Here is a 19345-nt window from a genome sequence, read left to right on the forward strand (position 1 = left end):
ATTTCAAGTTACTTTTGACTAACAGAGAAGTTGGCTTATTATACCTCTTCTAAAATTACAAACATTAACTTGAATATTGTTTTCCATGATGCCTACTTGGCATAACAAGCCTTTAGGACTGAATGCTATGCTCCAGAAGAAACACTAAGCTTTTGAAGCTTAGATGACTAAAGAGTTCTGTGTGTATTTTAATAGGCAATATTCAAGGACATGTGTGTGTGTGTGTGTATGTGTGTGTGTGATTGTGATTGTGATTGTGATTGCTAAATACAGAACAGGGTTTCAAGTTGGCAAGAGTTTTTCAGTCTCCAACTTTATCCGAAGATTTCTTTTTTAATGCCTTTACTTTTTAAATTTTAATTTTCTTTCCTTTTTTAATGCATCAGTCACGGTTTCCTCCCTTCAATCTGTCTCCAATTGTCTGAGCAGCTGCAGTTAGGAAAGTTGAAACTCAAGGAACAGGAGCTCTGTTAAGACCCGAGCAAGGAGAAGCAGTAATGAGGAAGCCAAAGGCTTGCTCACAGGATGAAAAGCAGAAAAAATAGCGTATGGAGCTCGTAACACTCTGTATGTGCAGTGACTTGGGGAGTACTTGAACTCTTGACCCCACTTATTCAGCGCGCACAGTGGAAAGGAAACTGTTCTACTTTCTCTGTGGTTGGGTTCATTCTTCTCGTATCTTGATGTCAAAAATTACGTAGAGTTGGTAAATATCACCCGTTGAGTCTCAGCACGTTAAGGTGCAAGACGAGTCTGCTCACCGGTGTGTGTTTTTCTTCAACAGGAAGTTGTCTCATTCCAGGCTGGTGCAGCTCTATGGGGTGTGCATACAGCGGAAGCCGCTGTACATCGTCACCGAGTTTATGGAGAACGGCTGCTTGCTGAGCTATCTCCGAGACAGAAGGGGATCACTTCCCAAGGAGGGGCTGCTGAGCATGTGCCAGGATGTCTGTGAAGGGATGGAGTACCTGGAGAGGAACTGCTTCATTCATAGGGACTTAGTAAGTAGGATGCACAGTGGCTGATCATTCTATGCATTATACTGAGGAATATGACAATTGGGGACTTTCACAATTTTTAAAGAGATTTTATTTATTTATTTGTCAGACAGAGAGAGAGAGACAGAGCACAAGCAGGGAGAGTGGTGGCAGGTAGAGGGAGAGGGAGAAGCAGGCTCCCCATTGAGTAGGGAGCCCAATGTGGGGCTCGATCCCAGGACCCTGGGATCATGACCTGGGCCAAAGGCAGAAGCTTAACTGACTGAGCCACCCAGGAGTCCTGAGGACTTTCACTATTTTAAATAAAATACCTTTGGCTTAATTTCTAAATGCTTTCCTATTCACGTAATTCTCTGGGAAGTGTAGCTTTATTTTTAATTGCCCCTTGATGCTGTAGCCAAGTGAGGCATTACTCTAAATATGCCTTGAGCTAGTTAACCACCACGCTCATCAACTAACCAAAACTAATTTACTTTTCTTTCCTCTCGCCTTCCCTCTCTTCTTCCATTACTTGCACTTTTCTTCCTTTCAACCAATAATCAAATGGTGTTGAGGGCCAGTATCGGCCAAGCACTCTGCCAGGCGCTGGACAGACAGTGGTGAAGAACAGGTTACTGGTCTCCCTTCCCCATGTGCAGGTGGTTTGGTTGTAACAGTATCACAGCAGGGTTACTGGCATCATTGAGGAGGGCTAGAAATGTTAAATCATTCTGTGCTGGAATGCTCTGAACATTACATCCTAAAGGAAAAAATTAAAGCTTGTCTTGCCCCAGATGCCCCGGAGAGTTCAGTGGGCAGCCAGGATTAAGAGCACCTGCCCTGGAGGTGGACGGCCTGGGTTGAAATCTGGCCTTTGTTTCTTACCAGCTGTGTGACGCTGGACAAGCTAGTTAACTGGGGCGTGGTATTAATTACAGCACCTTCCTCCTGTGGGCTTGTTGGGAGGATTACATGAATTAATATGTGTAAGCACTTAAAATTGCTCCTGGCATCATAGAAGAACCCAGCAAAGCTCTTCCATAGCAATAGCCCTTCTATAGCCATTTAGACCATCCCATAGCCCGTTCATAGCCGTTTAGACCACTGTTCTGTATCCCTCAAGGCACGTTTCCAGTGTCCAGCACGTAGTAGCTATTGAACAAATTTTTGAAGGGATGAAGAGGGCATCAATTTCACCGAGCTTACTTTCCTAGTCTCTGCAGGTCGGTCTTTCCTGACAGGGATTAGAATTCAGAACTTCGTTGGATGATGGTTCTGGTCATTCTCTTTGTTCCAAGTGGCTTCTCTCAGATCCCCCTATCCTTGGCTTCTTCCTTGATTGCTTTCTTTTGTGTTCTATTTTATCCACCTTCATGCCATTTAAAATCTATCAGCAAAGCATGAGTCTTTTCCCTGTCAAGCACTTACTTTACTTGCGGTTCGGCTTGGAGATCCTTGCTAGCACTTGTCAGAATCTTCTAAACTGGCTCCTTCCGGCTTACCATTTTCCATTTCTTGCTTTTGTTTTTGGACTAACTGAAGCACATATCAGTTTAGAAGAGAACGGAATCTATCCAACCGTTGACTTACACGAGGCTTGATAACCAAATCAATGATTTGCTTTGATGAAGATCTCTGCAAATGAATTGTTTTGGCATCAAATACATTGTTTAAAAATACACACTGATTTTAATGACAGGATTCATAGTTTAACATCTCATTGATGTAGTCGTCCTGTTTATCAGGTACTTGTTGAGAACGATTAAAAACTTTTAAAAGGAAAAATACTGAAATTGCTTTTTACTTTTTTTTATTTCTTTGAAGAATCATTAAAATCCATCATGAGGGCAGACATATTGAATCAATATAACAAAAAAATAACATGGCTGCTCATACAGAGAGATAGTGTGCAGCCCCAAATAAACTAAGGAAAAGGAGCGTAGAAACTCTTGAAAGGAAGACTATATTCAAATGTGGATTCTTTTCTTCTTTCTATAGGCAGCAAGGAATTGTCTGGTCAATGCTGCAAGTATAGTAAAAATATCAGACTTCGGAATGACGAGGTACAATATATATAAATATTTTTTTTTACTCACCAGAGGGAATCTTACATCTGTCTACTAGCTAACTGAGGATGTCAATAGCTTTTTTCTTTCTTTCTTTCTTTCTTTCTTTCTTTCTTTCTTTCTTTCTTTCTTTCTTTCTTTCTTTCTTTCTTTCTTTCTTCCTTCCTTCCTTCCTTCCTTCCTTCCTTCCTTCCTTCCTTCCTTCCTTTCTTTCTTTCTTTCTTTCTTTCTTTCTTTCTTTCTTTCTTTCTTTCTTTCTTTCTTTCTTTCTTTTCCTTCCTTCCTTCCTTCCTTCCTTCCTTCCTTCCTTCCTTCCTTCCTTCCTTCCTTCCTTCCTTCCTTCCTTTCCTGGGAGGAAAGTGTTGATGTGGTTGCTTGGCCTGTGGCCCTGCTTTGAATTTTAGGACGTGACCCAATGTTAGCTGTGAGGTGAATGGATACTTTGGACTACTCTTCGGATCTTCTTTCAGGTCATTTTCAGGCATAACTTAACATTTTTAAAAATGTCTCAATCAACTCGTCTGATGCATGAGGTTGAGAAAAAAGCTTTTTGATATATGTATATTTCCTGAAGATAAAAGAATAAATTTGTTGAGCTCTGATTTTTCCATGTCGCTGTCATGCATTTCTATGATCAAGTGTACACTGTAGTTGACTCTAAGACTGCGACTCAAGTGTGGAAAATCTGACCTGATTTTCTGCAGCTCAATGATATTGATCTTTTGAGCGCCCTTTCCTTCCGGTTGCTAAAAATTCAATGCCCGTGACTCCCTTCGGGGTCAAATTTCATGGGACCATGTACTGGAGATGGCATGTCTGGTCCTTGTTGTTAGCCACTGACAAGTGGTATCCTTGCAGCCACCATCCTCCTCCTTTGTCCTTGGCTGAACATCTAAGTAGATGGCTGCTGACTCACCCCCAATTCCTGCCTGCAAGATGCTGTTGCACCAGCATTCTCCATGGTTAGAACCCCCGGAGTTCACGGCCCTATTTGCTTAGGCACATTCACAGCTATTTGTTTTCTGGAATCTTTTTGCCTTTCCTCGGGCTTGACCTGGGGAAGAGGCACAGGCTCTGTTTTGCTCTTGAATCCCAGCAACCCACAGTGGGGCCTTCTTTCCCTGCCGTGTCAGCCAGGCAGCGCTTGGAGAGTGTGGGGGACAGGTCCCTGCCTCGGTCACCCACTACTGTCTAATACTCCTCGCCTTTCCCTTTATTCTTGATTCTCTCCTACCTCCCAGCTCCAGAGGTTCATTTGCTAGAGGGAAGGATGGTGGGGGTGGGGGGGGGAGACATCACTCTGATTTATGAGCCATTCTCCCCAATATTTTATTAACAGCTTAGTCCTCCTCCTTCTCTGGAAAGCTTGGACTTTTGAAACTCAAAAGCTATGAAAAAATGGCTCTTTCTCTTTTGTTTTCTGTTAGTCGCTCTTTCCCTTAGTAGGATGACTTCTGACTCAATAAAGCGCTTGAAGGTGGGGTGAGGTAGGGTGCGTGGGGACAAAAAGAGAGTGTGAAGAAAAGCACTAATACAGACTTAAAAATGCCGTACCGCACACTCCGGGGCTGCAAGTTAGGCGTCATCTTCCTGCTCTTCTCTCCGGGTTCCCCTACTTGGGTGTTCCTGCCTACAAGTCTCAAAAGAGAGAGGGGGTTACTATTTTGTAATTTTTAAAAGGAAGTGGTAGTTATTACTGATTTCATATGGGGCCATTTTAATGCATTGGACATTTTTCACATCAAATGTATTATGTTCAGTCCTCTTATTTCCCCCTTTTTCTGCCTCACAAAACACATATATATGAAAAAAAAATAAGGCATCCAACTTTAAATTTATCATTTCCATATATATTTATTTTTTTATTTCCTTTTTATAGTCTTGGTTGTTAGAGCACTCAGCAGGCTCCTTTGCAGCATTAAGGATTTGTCATAACTAAAATAATCAGTGGGTTCCTGATTCCAATCAGTTTTGGATTGAAGAATCGCTCTGGTTTTCTGAGACCCAAATAAATTGAGGGTTTGGGGAGAAATCACTATATAGGATACTTTCCCATTTTGGTAACAAGAAGAGAAACTTTTGGGGGAAAAATGCTTTCTCTTTTAAAGATTTATTTCTTTATGTGAGAGAGAGAGAGAGAGAGAAGAGAGATTGAGCAAATGAGGGGAGGGGTAGTGGGAGAAGGAGAGAGAGAATCCTTAAGCAGACTCCCTGCTGAGCAGGGAGCCTGATGGGGGGGCTTGATCCCAGGACCCTAAGATCACGACCTGAGCCAAAATCAAGAGTCGACCACTTAACTGAATGAGCCAGCCGGGCACCCCTAGTTTCTTTTTTAGAATTTAAAGTAGACTAAGTGGGTTTGAATTAAGTAGTACTTGGAGGTAATTAGCACAGTGTGCTTTGAATCTAATGACCTTAGGTACGTTTTGGATGATGAATATATCAGTTCTTCTGGAGCCAAGTTCCCAATCAAGTGGTCCCCTCCTGAAGTTTTCCATTTCAACAAGTACAGCAGCAAATCTGATGTCTGGTCATTTGGTGAGTAAATTCAATATTCATTTGATGGAGATTGATTTAATAAAAGGCCAAACTTCTTTAAGCTTTGATTTCTTAGTATGATGTGGGATTCTAGAAAGATCTTCTTGTAACTGTGCTTCTGTCTTCAGTGTTCTAAACACATCTAGGTTGTCTTTGGCAACTGGTGTCATGTACCTTCTTATATAAGTCTACCTTTTCGATCTTTTCCTTTCCCGATGAGCATTTACAGGAAAACCATAACAGAGAGTCTACTGATCTAGAAAACAAGTGCAGCCACCTTTTTTTTTTTTTTTTCCGGAACAGAGACTTGCAAGGAAAATAGATCTAAGGTGTCACTGAATTTCGAGTGTAATTAATAAACTTCATTTCTAACTACTAAGCAACCCACCGCATTTACTTTATTACCTTCAGATTTTGTGGAATTTAGATGCAGGCTCCTTGGGAACTGTCAATTGGAGTTTATATTGTGTAAGGTTCTTCACTGAGAAAGAGATGTCGTAGACCCATGTCCAGTGGAGATTGTTCTTTGAGTCGATTTTCAAAAAGTGGTGGTCAATCTGCAATAAACTATTCTCTTCCACCCAGACCTCCCCAGATAGCTTCTTGGGTTTGGAGAGACCTCTGCACCCTCAGAAGGGTGTGAATTTTATTGTCCACGTGAGGTTAAACTTGTATCATTGATCACTTCAGCTCTCCACTGCCTTTGGTAGTTTTGGCAGGTGACATTTTACGCTCTATGGGAGAGCAGTCAAGTTGTAAGACTAACAGACAGCAACACAGGGGCCTCATCAAGTGGTTGCAGAACAAATAGAATTTCTGAGTTTTACCTGGCCACTTGTCTCTATCTCCCACTGGACCGTGAGCTGCTGGAGCCCGTGGACTGGGTTCTAGATTCTTCTGGCTCTAGCATATGCCTGGCCTCTAATCAATACAAGATACATAATCTAAAAAAAGTGAATGATTAGCTGAAGTTCAAATGGGGGCCTTGAGGGAGTTTCACTAATCAACCAAACAATGAGTATGGAGCACCTCCTTATGTACCACGCCCCTGCTCGATACGCTACCCAGCAATCTCATCTTGCAGTGGGCAGAGGGGAGCGTGCCTTCTGCTGGCTGGTGAGCTCTTGGCCTTGGCAGGCAGCAGAGGCTCACATAATTCTGTCATTTTCTATGGAATGGCACAGAGGCTTGTTGATTTCAGGGTGTGAAGACAGGAGCGTACTTAGAAATGAAAATGCTGGTGGTCAAGACCAGTGGAAAAGAAAGGCATTGTTTTCACTTGGAATATTTTCAGATTATAGGCCTGTTCGAAAATGAAGACACACGCGGTCTGATTCCTAGATAGAGCTGTTCTTATTCTGAATGACTATAATTCAGAGGCTGGAAGAGCAAAATAAGTCCTTGTAGTTTGAAACAGTGCTTTTCAGTTTCAAGTAACCTCTCGTTTACATGCATTTCGTGTGTAGGAGTTTTGATGTGGGAAGTTTTCACGGAAGGAAAAATGCCGTTTGAAAATAAGTCAAATCTGCAAGTTGTGGAAGCCATTTCTCAAGGCTTCCGGCTGTACCGTCCTCAGCTGGCGCCCATGTCCGTCTATGAAGTCATGTACAGCTGCTGGCACGAGGTGAGTGCCCCCTACGTTCCTGGGAACGGTGGCAGTCCCAGCATCTGGGAACAGGCCTGAGTGTGACAGACATTCCCGCAGGCCTCCATCGGGCCAGCAAAAGGAGTCTGTTTCTTGACAAGGATCGCCAAGAGCCGGAAGTGCTCCTTCTCGCTGAAACTCCCACCACGAAGTCCTCAACCCATTTTGTTTTCAACGAAGGCCTTTCCTCTGAGGAATTCAGCGCCTTTGTCAAGCCTTCTTTGTCTGAGATTGGTTCTTGCAGAAACTCTTGAGGTGACTAGAGCCTCAGTGGTGAGATGTTTCCCTCCCTTTGAGAACTGGTGGGTGGAAACCAAGGGTAGAATCAGGTTTGGTAAATGTCGACATTGAAGGAGAAGGGCGTTGTTTGTATTTACTTCATTCTATTGTAATTTGTCTTTTCCAAGGCTAACGGTGATGGGTTTCATCTCTTTTTTGGCACTCAAGACTCCTGACAGACTAGGAATAAAGGCCGAAAGTGCGCCACAACTTGTCCTCAGGAAATCCCCTTTGTGGGTTGAGGGGGAGGTCAGTCCAGGTTTTCTTCTTCTCGAAATGCCAAGCTTAAAAATAAAGCCAGACGTGTCCTGTCTTTTCTGGGCACAGACTCCACACACCTCTCCCCTTCATGTCGGACTCCCCTGTGACTTTTGACAGTTTTCCCTTTGCCTCTGACAGTGTCCGTGCAGAAAAACCACAGCTGGATGAGGAGTTCCTTCCCGGCTGAAAAAGAAGTCACGTGATTCGCAATCTACGAATACTGACAAACTCAATATTTCAAGAGCAATGTAGTTGTTCACATCCCAGAGAAGTATTAATTTTATAAAGATCCTTGATGTATGCAAATATTTTACATATGATGAACTTTCTGCAAGGAATCTTGAAAAACAGGCCAATGTTAAGTGAGCTATTAGGAGCAAATGGCTGTTTTAAGAGCTTCTCTGTAATAACAACATGGATAGCTTAGAAATTATGGAACAATAGGCATGCACAGGTGCATAAACTATCATACTTACTAAGATTTTACTCATCTATGGAGAGGAAGAGAAAAGGGAGTAAACCAGAGGCTAGCAGAAAGACTGAGTAAATGACGCCAGTTTCCAATCGTCATCAGAGCATTGATTAAAGCAATGTTTTTGGTTATGCTGATTTATTTGTTTGCAAAAGGTGATTTGCCTACAACTTTTTAAGGTGATCTAAACACCCTAAGTGCTTAGGCACCTTGAAATTCAAATGTGATTATATTATCACGTGCACACACACACACACACACACACACACACACACTGATAAACACACACTGTTTCATAGGCTCTACTACCTGCAGAATGTCAGGCTCCTCCAAAAACTCCAGAAATTATTCCTGGAACCTCAAGGAGAACTCGAATGTGTGCTTACACACCCTTCTGCTTGGTCCTTTTTATTGATGCCCTCCGTTTATAAAGCACTGAGGGTAGTGTCTCCCCACAAAGTCTGCTGCCAGAGATCCTCGTGAGAATGTGGCTATCACAGGTGGTTCTATGTCCTATGGATTTTAAAGATGTCAACAGTGTCAGCTTTTCTTCCTCATAGAGCCCAAGCCAAACCACATCCCGTGGTGCAATAGGAAAAATATTCCGATCCTTGTCTACGTGACCAGGGATTTTGAGGACTGAGCCTTCAGATAGCACAGTGTGTGCTCCAGGACCTGCAAAGTCCCTTATGAAAACACGCCTTTTGCTTTCTGACTGAAATCCTTCTTTCTACAGGGGATCAAGTCTAGTAAATAACTGGGCAGAGCCTGAGAGCCTGGAACCCTGGATGCCCATTCTCTCCCAGCTCTTCTTTTACCTCATGCGTATCAAGTCATCCAACTAGATCTCTAGGGCAGTGCTCTCCAATGGAACTTTCTGTGATGATGGAAATGTGTTCTGTCTGTGCTATCCAATATGGCGATCATGCCTGGCTACTGAAGAATTGAGAAGTGGCTAGTGTGACTGAGAACTGAACTTCAAAATGTATTTAATTTTAATTAATTTAAATTTAAATGGTCTCAGGTGGCTCGTGTTTGCAGCTCAAGTTATTTTATTTTGGCAGCACTCTCTACTCTTATAATTTCATACTCATGCTTCATTCAACTACCAATTACGCCCACTGTGTGAGCCCAGATATCTTTCTCTTCCACCTGTGGAGAACCAGCCTGGATCCAGGTCCCCTGCCAGCAAGTTCCAGAGCTGGTATCTGAGTGCGATTCAGGCTGAGCTGACCATCTCTGTTTCCCTTTTCCAGAAACCGAAAGGCCGCCCGACATTTGCTGAACTCCTGCAGGTTCTCACAGAGATTGCGGAAACCTGGTGACCTGAATGGAATGCCAACCAGAGGATCATCTCGCAAAATTATCACAGAAGGAAATCCTGTGTGGGGTCCCTGATGGTGAACACCTTCCTCTAGAGTTGCCGACTCTTGGAAACAGTGCAAAGATCCCAGACTTTTCCAACTTTGAAATTTAAGAATATTCTGGCAGTAATTTTTCTACACGGGTGTTTGAGAGGGACTTCCAAATTCTCATTTTTCAGTAATATTCTTTGTGTCTCATATGTGAAGAAGGGGAAAATGCTTCATAACTGTCTTCATAGTGGCTGCTCTTCATGAGAACAGCCCTGGGAGCCCCTGAGGTTATATGCAATCCTGATCCGTTACAGGGCTGAGGAAATTTCTTTTCTGAAGATGAGTGACATTCCTTACTTCAGTGGCTCGCAGAAATAAGGAAATTCTGCTATCTCATGGAACAAAGGAGCCTTCTCTGCAGGATTTAATGCTTCTGAGCTGTACAGATCTTTATGGAAAATGCACCTTTACAAACCACATGAATGTGAACATTCTTAAACTGTCTTTTATAATCTTCCTTATGTTATTTAACAAATTGTTTTTGCACATATCTGATTATTTTGGAGACAGTTTCTTCTACTTGAGGTTTTTTTGTTTTTTGGTCTTTGGTTTTTTTTAGTAGGTGTGGAGCCCAACATGGGGCTTGAACTCAGGACCCTGAGATCAAGACTGAGATCAAGACCTGAGCGGAAATCAAGAATTGGACGCTTAACTAACTGAGCCACCCAGGCGCCCCCTACCTAACAAACTTATAAAAGACAATTCTCTAAAATTTCATACTTTGTGTGAAATTGGACAATTTAAGAAGCTTTTTAAAAAAATGTGTAATGTATCTATTTTATTTTGTTTTCCTCATAGTGTAAAAGAATGCTTATTGCACAGTTAGGTAAAGAAAAGTTATACGTTTTGAAGATTTCATATCTTTTTTAAGTTAAATTCTTAAAAAAATTTTTTTGAGTTTAGTTGACATACAATGTGAAATTAGTTTCCGGTGTACAACATAATGATTCAACATCTCTGTGTGTTATGCTGTGCTCACGAGTGTAGCTACCATCTGTCACCATAAAATGCTGTTACAGTATCATTGACTGTATTCCCTATGCTGTGCTCTTTATTTCCTTGAATTATTTATTCCATACCTGGAAGCCTGTATCTCCCACTCCCCTTCACCCATTTTGTCCATCCCCCTATCCCCTTCCCTATGGTAACCATCAATTAATTCTCTGTATTTATGAGTCTGCTTTTGTAAGAAGCCTCATTATGTTGTAGAAAGTACCTCCAGTACTTTTCTAGAAGATGACTTGTTTTTTTCTGTAAGAACAAAAGGAGGCAAAAACAGGATATCCAAATGTTACCTCAAACTCCATTATTTCTGAAGTCAAGGGTTTTGAATTCAAGATAAAGTATCCAGGAGTCATAATTAAATCTTAATTCCTCGTGCACTGTTTGTAGAAATGATTGGAAATTTATCTTTGTCATGTGAGTGCTTCAGAATTACCATAGGAGGAAGGGTGTGGCAGAAAGCACAAATGTTATCACTGTAAGGTTTCACAATGGGAGCCTAGCCTTTGTAGGCCATCCCACCCTGCCTCATAGTTCTGCATTATGATAATCAGTAGAATCAAAGTTGCTGGCTGGTAGTAGTTGTGACTTTTAAGTCCTGTTTCCCCACTGCAAAAATGATACATCCGAATATCCGTGGTACTTGGTCAGCGCACGCTGAAATAATGAGCATCAGGCAAGAGGATGTTCAACTCTGATAATTCAAGTGATGGTCTCAGAAATATTTGTATGAGACCCTGTGCTGTTTCTGAGACTATCATACCCCTTTTCCTCATGACTATGGGAGATGAGATAGGGCTCCTACTACTGAGACCCTAGTTCAAGTGAGCTATGCCAAAGTTTAGTGCAAGAGGGTATGAGACTATCCAACAGCAAAAGCCAAGGCCAAGGGGAAGGTTAATGTTATGACAAACAGCAAACCCAAACATAGAAAAGTTAGGGTTGACTACAGAGCATTTGCCATCAATGCAATGCAGGGAGATCAGGTACAGATCAAGAGTGAGTCCAGAGATAAGACATTGCTGGAGGTCAGATGGCAGCCGCTGGTTCATCTAGGGGCATACGTTGGGGGTGTAGGGAAGCTCTCTTCCTTTTGATTTAATAGTTCCGGAAAGTTTGAGATATAAGAAACAGGAGTAACTGGAGCTATCATATATGTAACTGAGGCTCCAGATAATGTGTGAATTTGGAATGTCTTTAGACAGAGATTCGGCGTTCTTTGTCTAGCAAAAGAAAACATTTCTTAAAAAAAGAAAAGAAAAAATTTCCTTCAAGGAGTAGTCACACGATGTCTCCTGAAAGGGAGCTAGGTGTTGCAACCGATCTCAGTATTAGATAGCTTTCGTAGCTTGGGGTGAGATGGTGCCGTAAACAACTCTGCATAAGAAATGAACAGAAGTGTAGGGGTTGGTCGTGAATGAGAACCATAAAAAAAAGAGAAGACTGGGGGTCAAAGGAGAGAGGGGAAGCCCAGAAAAACAGAAGGAATTTGGAGGCCAAGCATAGAATATGTTCACTGTAAATACCCACTTGGCAAGAATAGTCAAAGGATTTTTTTTCTTTAGTAAACTTTGTATTGAAGTACGATGTGTCGTCCCACTGTCCTATTGGCAACATGTTTGGCAATCGAACTCACGTGACACCACAGCCTTTGATCCAGCACTATGTTTGCTCAGCGCTTTAGAGAGATTCAGGACAGGAAAGAGCATGCACAGCCCTCCAGTTTCAAGAAGGCCTCCCAACTGTCCATGTGCGTTAGAGGCTTGGGTCCCTCCTCACCCAGCTGGAGAGTAGATCTGTGTAACTAGCACTCAGATCCAGAAATGGTACATTCCAGAATCTCAGAATCCATTCTCATTTCCCATTCAAGTCATTAATCCAATGGTAATGAATATCCTGATTTCCGACACCTTGGATTCGTGGGGGCTGTTTTGAACTTTATGTAAGTGGAACCCAATGCTATGTCCTCTTTTGTGCCTGGCTTTTTTCACTCAATATGTTTGTTTAATCCATCCATGTTGGGTGTAATTGTAGTTCATCAATTCTATGTCTGTATAGTCTTCCCTCGTATAATTACACCACAGATTATTTATCTGTTCTACTCTTGATGGACATTTGGGTTGTTTCCGTTTTTAGCTACTAGGGTCGGTGTTGTGCTGAACATGTCTACATGTTCAATGGTGAAAATATGAATGTATCTGTTATGGATCTGCTTAGGAGTGGAGTTGCGGGGCCAAAAAGTATGTGTGTGTTCAGCTTTTGTAAATAGTGCCAGGCACTGTTCTAAGTGGACGTTACCAAGGACACAACGAGCAGCAGTGTGTGAACATTCCAGTTGCTTCACTTCCTCAATGGTATTTGGAATCGTCTTGCTCAAGACAATGGCCAAAGGATTTTTATGGGTAAGGATGTCACATACTTACTTTTAAGTGGTTGGTTGAGCTGTGTTGCAATATAATCTCTGTTCTGCACTCTTTGTTACCCACACAGCAGTGTGCTCCATGCACAACCAAAAACAAGTCGTATTTGAGAGGATTGAAGTGATTTGGGGTGATACAAAAGGATAAATATTAGAGATGTTATGCAGAGAAGGGGAATTTGATAGAAGCAAGAGCTTGGATCTGGAGATATTATGAAAGACCTGAGTTTCTCATCATGAGTGGGATGAACACACACACACACACACACACACACACACACACAACATGGCTATTTGTCTCTCTAATTTCTTTCCAGGGAGGGGGGTCTTATTAAATGAAAGCTCATGATTTGATGAGAAATTTGATAAGTTTGACTAAACAAGTTTGGGGGTAGGTATCAGAGACAGAAGCATGGCTTGATCTAGAGAGAAACTGGAACTGGAGACGGGCGAGAGAGGACAGAAGTAGATAAAAAAACTGGAGGGAGGACACTGCCCGATGGCAGTGAGAGACTTGGGGGAGCAGGAACGTCTGTTATCCTGTGTTGTCCCGCCCCTGTAACCCCAGTGATTGCTTAAAATCAATTAGGCCCGTGATGCTGTGTTTGAGTGGATTTTATTGTGTGTGTGGGAAGAGTATAGTATTTCACACCTGATTCTACGTGGTGCAGGGCAGCACCTGGGAAGAAGAAGAAACTGGGGGGGGGGGGCAGAAGAAACTCAAAGCATATAAGCCCCCACGGAATTTGTCTAAATCTTGGGAAAAGCTTTGGTTATGTACAGTTTTGCAACTGCTACACTGAAGATTTAACTTGACTTTCAGGATAGCAAGAACCTCCCCTAACCTCTGGGCTACAGACATCACTTCACAGCAACCTGGATAAATGGGAGAATCAAGGAGTTTTTACTGGGTGATGGCTGGTCTGGTGGGAAAATCCCACATACATGGTGTGGGATGCAGAAGAGAATGTGTAACGGAAGAGCATCAGCCAGTGATACAAAGAGACAAGAAAAGTATAGACCAGAGCGGAGCCATGGCCCTGAGCCACACCCGGAGAAGAACTGCTCCAGTTCCATTGCGGAGAAGACTTGGACGTTAATCAGAGAACTGCGTATACGCAGATATACGTTCACGCATAGCCACGGTAAGTACGCTGCCCAACACTCCGTGTAAGAAGTATAATATTATATTTCTGAATCAAATTAAACCTGGTTTGGGGTCTCTCCCTTGCTGTGGTTGGTGAGAAATGCCTTCTGGGAGAGACGCTGTGCCTGACTCCCCGAGGCGGTGTAGGAATCCTGGAGGCTTATGTGCTACACGGAGAATAGTGATGAGGGGTGGGCATGAAGGGAGGGCTGTCCTGCCCCCTATGTGTTCAGTGGCTCCTTCTCTTTCAGGTTGCAGCTGTCCCTGGTCTTCTGCTTCTGTCAGGCATACCAATTCCCCTCATATGTGGGAACTGCTGACGTGGGCTCCTCCACAGAGAACCTCACCCCTGCTCCCTATAGGGCCACTGCCATTAGTGCTCAGCCTCCCTGCAGATCCGCCTGCTGGCTGCTTCCCCATTCTCAGAGCTGCAGAGCTTGGACCTTGACTGTTAGAGAATGAGTGTTTTCACATTTGTTAAAACAGTAAGGAAGACTTTATTCAACACTATTGCAATAGGGGAGAGAGACGCATTTCAGCTCCAGGTACAGCAAAGACAGCTGGGATGCATAGCCAGGGTGAGGAGGTCAGTAGATGGACAGTTACTAAAAGGAGATATCAGGGGTAGGGGGATTCAGGAGTATTCTTGCCTAACTGGCTTGACAGGATTCTTAGAAGACAGGCCAAGGATGGGCCCAAAGATGAGGTCTAGTCAAGAAGAGGGCTCAGAGGAGCTTGACTAAAGTTTGTTCAAGGAGGGGCTCTTTGTCACCACCCATCACGTCAGCTGCCAGTCTCAAGGAAGCCAGCCTCTTGGCCCCAGATCAGCCCATTTCGTTACTTCATCTCTAAGCTCTGGCCTCTTCCTCCTCTCCTTTCGTTACATCCAGCATAATTGCCCTCACTGGACCTAACCCTCTAAACCCAGGAAGTCTGGGTGTCCTAAGAAGCACATGCCTTTAGAATCACAACCCTGCCTCTTAGCTTCTAAACACAACAGCGCTTAGGGTAAAGGTGGGGGGTGATAGGCTTTCCATGCTTCTAAGGACCAGGTATGTGGTTTGGGCAAGGGGCAGACTTCCCAGCTGCCCTTAGAAAGTCTTCTTTATCCTCATTCTAGTTTATCCAGACCAAGGGTTCTTCCTCGACGTCAGGGTTTCTCGGTCTTAGTGCTACGTACATTTCGGGCTGGATAATTCTTTATTGTGGAAAGATCTGCTGTGACTTGTCAGGTGTTCAGCGGCATCCTCAGGCCTCTACTCACTAAGCTGGCAGCACACCCCCACCCCCTTAGTGAGGACAACAAAAAATGTCTAAGGAACATCGTCAGAAGTTCCCTGGGGGACAGAATAGCCCTTGGTTGAGAACCACTGATCTAGTTACAAAAGCTTCTTGACCTGGGATTAAAGAGATCCATAAACTTGAATGAAAAAAAAATCACTTCTTTGTTTTTATGGACCTCTAGCTAAAATTTAGCACTTCCACTAATTCCAAATGTACAACATTTGGAAACAAAACGACAACAAAATTCAGTACTTTATATTAGCAGTTTCTGTGACTTTCTTACAATGTGGAAAACTCTTATTTTCATATCATATGACAGTTGTTTCAGCTTTCTTAGGAGAGAATTTACATTCATCACTACTTCAAAGACATGAAGCTTTTAGAACTGCCCCTAGATCTTTTCATCTAACTTACTAAAAAAGACATATTATTAAGGCACACATGTGTTTTTAAAATATTTTGATAGCTATTCCAATACAATGGGTTACCTTATCAGTTTCATGGATTTTTATTTTATGCCCTTAAAAGACCTTATTCCAAGGAGTATAAAGGCTTCACCAGATTTCCAAAGTGATCCGTAGCATAAAATTAAAAGCCCCTGTTTTGAACAGAGTTTCTGAATCTGGACCACACACCACTGACCAGCTGCTTGTCATTGCTTTAACAGAAGCCTCTTGAGGATTTCGTTTGGCCAGCGCTGTGGGCTCATTCCCCAGTGTGCAAATCCATCCAGGCGCTTTCCATCCTCAGAAACATCTCTATCCTCCTCCCCAGGCATTGCCAGGACTGCTCCTCAGTTCTGGTTTGTATGGGGGTGTGAGGAGTGGAGTCTCAACTGCTCCCATGTTTGGCAGCAGAAAGGGGGGCTGGATAGCAACCAGCTCCTCCAAGCTGCGTGGGGTCCAACGCCAGATGAGCATCTCCGGCTCTCTTCTCCTCCAGAGCTCCCACGCCTCGCTAGGAGGGAGAAAAGTGAATGAATCAAATCTCTCTGGAGGTCAGGAGGGCTCCATTCTACTTCCAAAACAAGAAGGGGGAAAAAGCACAATCCCCCAAAGACAGGCATTTTTGACCATCACCGCCGGGAGGGAGGTGCTACGGGCATCTAGTGTCTAGAGACCAGTGATGCTGTTAAATGCCGTCCAGTGCACAGCACCTTCCCTCACAAAGACTTACCCAGCCCCAAGTCCATAGTCCTGAGGTTGAATCAGGTGCTGTTGGACCCTATGACTGTTAAGTCCAGGGGTGCAGAAATTCACCGTGTTATCATAGTTCTAGCTCCCTTTCTTGGTGCTTAGACCGCCTCTCCTCTCTCCCCTCTCCACCCCCAGATGAAAAGTGGCTGCTGTAGCCACGTACCTCACCCTGACACCCCATATCATCCGAAGGGAGAAAACATCTTCATCCCCGCATTTGTACCAGAGTCCTGATATTCTCTCTCACTGGGTCAGAGCCACACGCCTCCTTGAACACATTTCTGCAGCTCGAGGCATGGAATGCTTCGACTGGCTTAGCCTCGGTCACATGTTCCCACAGGAGCCAGGGATGGACTCCATTTACCTGCCACCACTTGGAAATAGAAATTGTGAGCTCTGGAGGGCGGGGCAGGGAGAGTAACAGATGCTGGAATGATAATCAACGAATACCCACTGCTCTACTCTTGCTTTCTGGCCGTTTAACACGCGGTCTGCTATCTTTTCTAGGAACCACTTGGAGCTGTTCAGCTATGATCCATGTTTCTTTAATGTAGAGTAGCTCAAACATTAGTAAATTGGGGATTTGTCTTTATTAAGTGCCAGTTGGCTGGGTTCAGTCTTCTCCAGCACTTGAACATTTGGAAATGATCTGGAGTAAGTTTTCTCACAATTCAAGAGAGAGCTTTAGCCATATAGATGATGATCTTAAGAAGGAGCTGAAAAGCCCATGCGGATGCTTTCCTTTAGGGCAAGTGGTGGCGGATTTGGTGACTTCCGCTGCATTCAGCCTTCTGGGAGGGCTGAAAGTGTAGGTGAAGAAGCTCCTTGGATTGGAGCAGCATGTTGCTTCCTTCCGTCACTCACCGACCTCACCTCCTGCTACTCTCCCCTTCTCGAGTGCGGCCCCTTGCACAGCCCAGACCCTGCTCATCTCAGGGCCTTTGCACCTGCTGTTCCTGTTCCTGCTTCTCCTGGATAGCTCCCTGACTTGCCTCCTCATGTCCTCTGGGTTCTTGCTCCAATGCTATTCTCTCTTTAAGGCTTTTTCTAATCATCCTATTTAAAATTGTAACCCCACCATAGACATTCCCTGTCTCCCTTTTCTGAATTGTTCTCTATTGCTCTTAACACTATATAAGAAATCATGTATTTCTATGTATTTAATTAGTCTTTTGTCTGTCCCTCTCCCCCTGCAACTGTAACAGGTGTGAAGTCAGATATTTTCGTCTGTTTTGTTCACTGCCAGATCCCCAGGTCCTAGAATAGGGTCCAGCACAGAGTTAAGCTAAATAAATATTCGTGGAATGACCCAATGAAAAAAGAGTAGCTTGATTATCCAGAAGCTTCATCTCCCAGAGATGGAGGTTAGTCTGATAAGCAGCTCTCCTCTTGGGATTCTGGGCTAATCTGTTGCTTTTCTGTAACAGCGCCGTAGCTGGTCTTACGGGTTTACTTGCTTCAAGTTAGCACACTTCTTGCAGGATGACTTAAGGCCCTTGATCTGTAACAGAACTAATCTACTTTCTTTGAGATCTATAGACCACTGGCCTTGGGGAATGAAGGACCAGAACATTTCCCAGGCCACACAGGCCGGCAAGTCTGTTTAAGCCTCCTCAGCTTTCTGGTTAGCCCAGCAATATTCCAGCAAAATGTTTCTTTTTTCAGGTCACACAATGACTTTACTGACCTCCTTTGTCCTATCTGTAGACCTCGCCCTCCTTTGCAGAAAGAACAGAGCCCTCTTGCACAACCCCTGGGTACCAAGGACCCAGACTTCAATCTCCGAGCACCGGGACAGCTCTGGAGCCGGCGTCATCAAGTCAGCATGGGATCAAGAAATGTCACGGACCACCTTTCTCCCTTAACTGATTAAACCCCTTTAGAATTCTCTGGGCCAGGCAGAAACCTCCATTGGCTTTTGGATAAGACGTGGCCTCCTCCCCAGGTGGCCGGCCTCCTGAATAAAGCTCAAATTCCTTTCTAATCAAAACTGTCTCTTGAGTACTGCCCTTTCCTGCAGCGGGCAGCAAATTTGGGTTTCCGGGAACATTTCCACCCAACTGGTGGCTTGTTTTCCCTTCTGGTAGCGTGTATTGCCTCAGGTAGTCACCAGCTCTTGTTTTATTCTTTTCCAGAAGAATTTGACTTGCACATCATTTTCTGTATCTCCGTCTCCCTCCTTACGTAGAGAAAAATACATTATGTTAGGGATTGGCATCAGATTATTAGAAAAAAAGACATCTGAATAAATCTACAGAAAAATACAAATCCATATAGATAGCTAAATATTTAATAGAGGAAATCGATTATCCTTATGTCCACAGGGGGGTGGAAATTTCCTCACCCTACTGCCAGATGCAGACAACCTGTAGCTACTTTATTTTGTCCATACCTCTCCTGTTTTCCTCCTGTTCCCCCACGTGCTGGGGAATGGAGAGAAAATTCAATTTCACCTAATCTCGTAGCTTCCGCCCGGTACACACATGAAAATATTCTTCGTAAGTGAATAGGGTAGTCCCTCAGATTTTGCCTTTCCCTCCCTCTGGTTTTGCCAAGGTCATATCTGGGTAGAGAAGGGAGAGGGGTGGCTTTATCCAGGGGCGATATTCAAAATATTTCACAACTGATTTGGCACAGGCACAGA

At 43.6% G+C, this 19345-nt stretch overlaps 1 protein-coding gene across 2 annotated transcripts in view; it reads left to right on the forward strand.

The window, feature by feature from the left end:
* TXK (TXK tyrosine kinase) overlaps positions 1-18719 on the forward strand; it is a 65122-nt gene extending 46403 nt beyond the window's left edge. For both annotated transcript variants that reach the window (XM_045815963.2, XM_045815962.2), the window contains 7 exons: positions 785-1001; positions 2976-3040; positions 5463-5581; positions 7048-7205; positions 9495-13057; positions 13898-14219; positions 18409-18719. In XM_045815963.2, the coding sequence (XP_045671919.1) occupies positions 785-1001; positions 2976-3040; positions 5463-5581; positions 7048-7205; positions 9495-9563 (628 nt within the window). In that variant the 3' untranslated portion in view covers positions 9564-13057; positions 13898-14219; positions 18409-18719. The remainder of the gene's footprint in view (positions 1-784; positions 1002-2975; positions 3041-5462; positions 5582-7047; positions 7206-9494; positions 13058-13897; positions 14220-18408) is intronic.
* The last annotated feature ends 626 nt before the right edge of the window (positions 18720-19345 follow it).

The sequence above is a fragment of the Ursus americanus genome, chromosome 8, assembly GCF_024610735.1.
Source record: "Ursus americanus isolate L20-20 chromosome 8, mUrsAme1.1.p, whole genome shotgun sequence".
In the NCBI taxonomy this organism is placed as follows: domain Eukaryota; kingdom Metazoa; phylum Chordata; class Mammalia; order Carnivora; family Ursidae; genus Ursus; species Ursus americanus.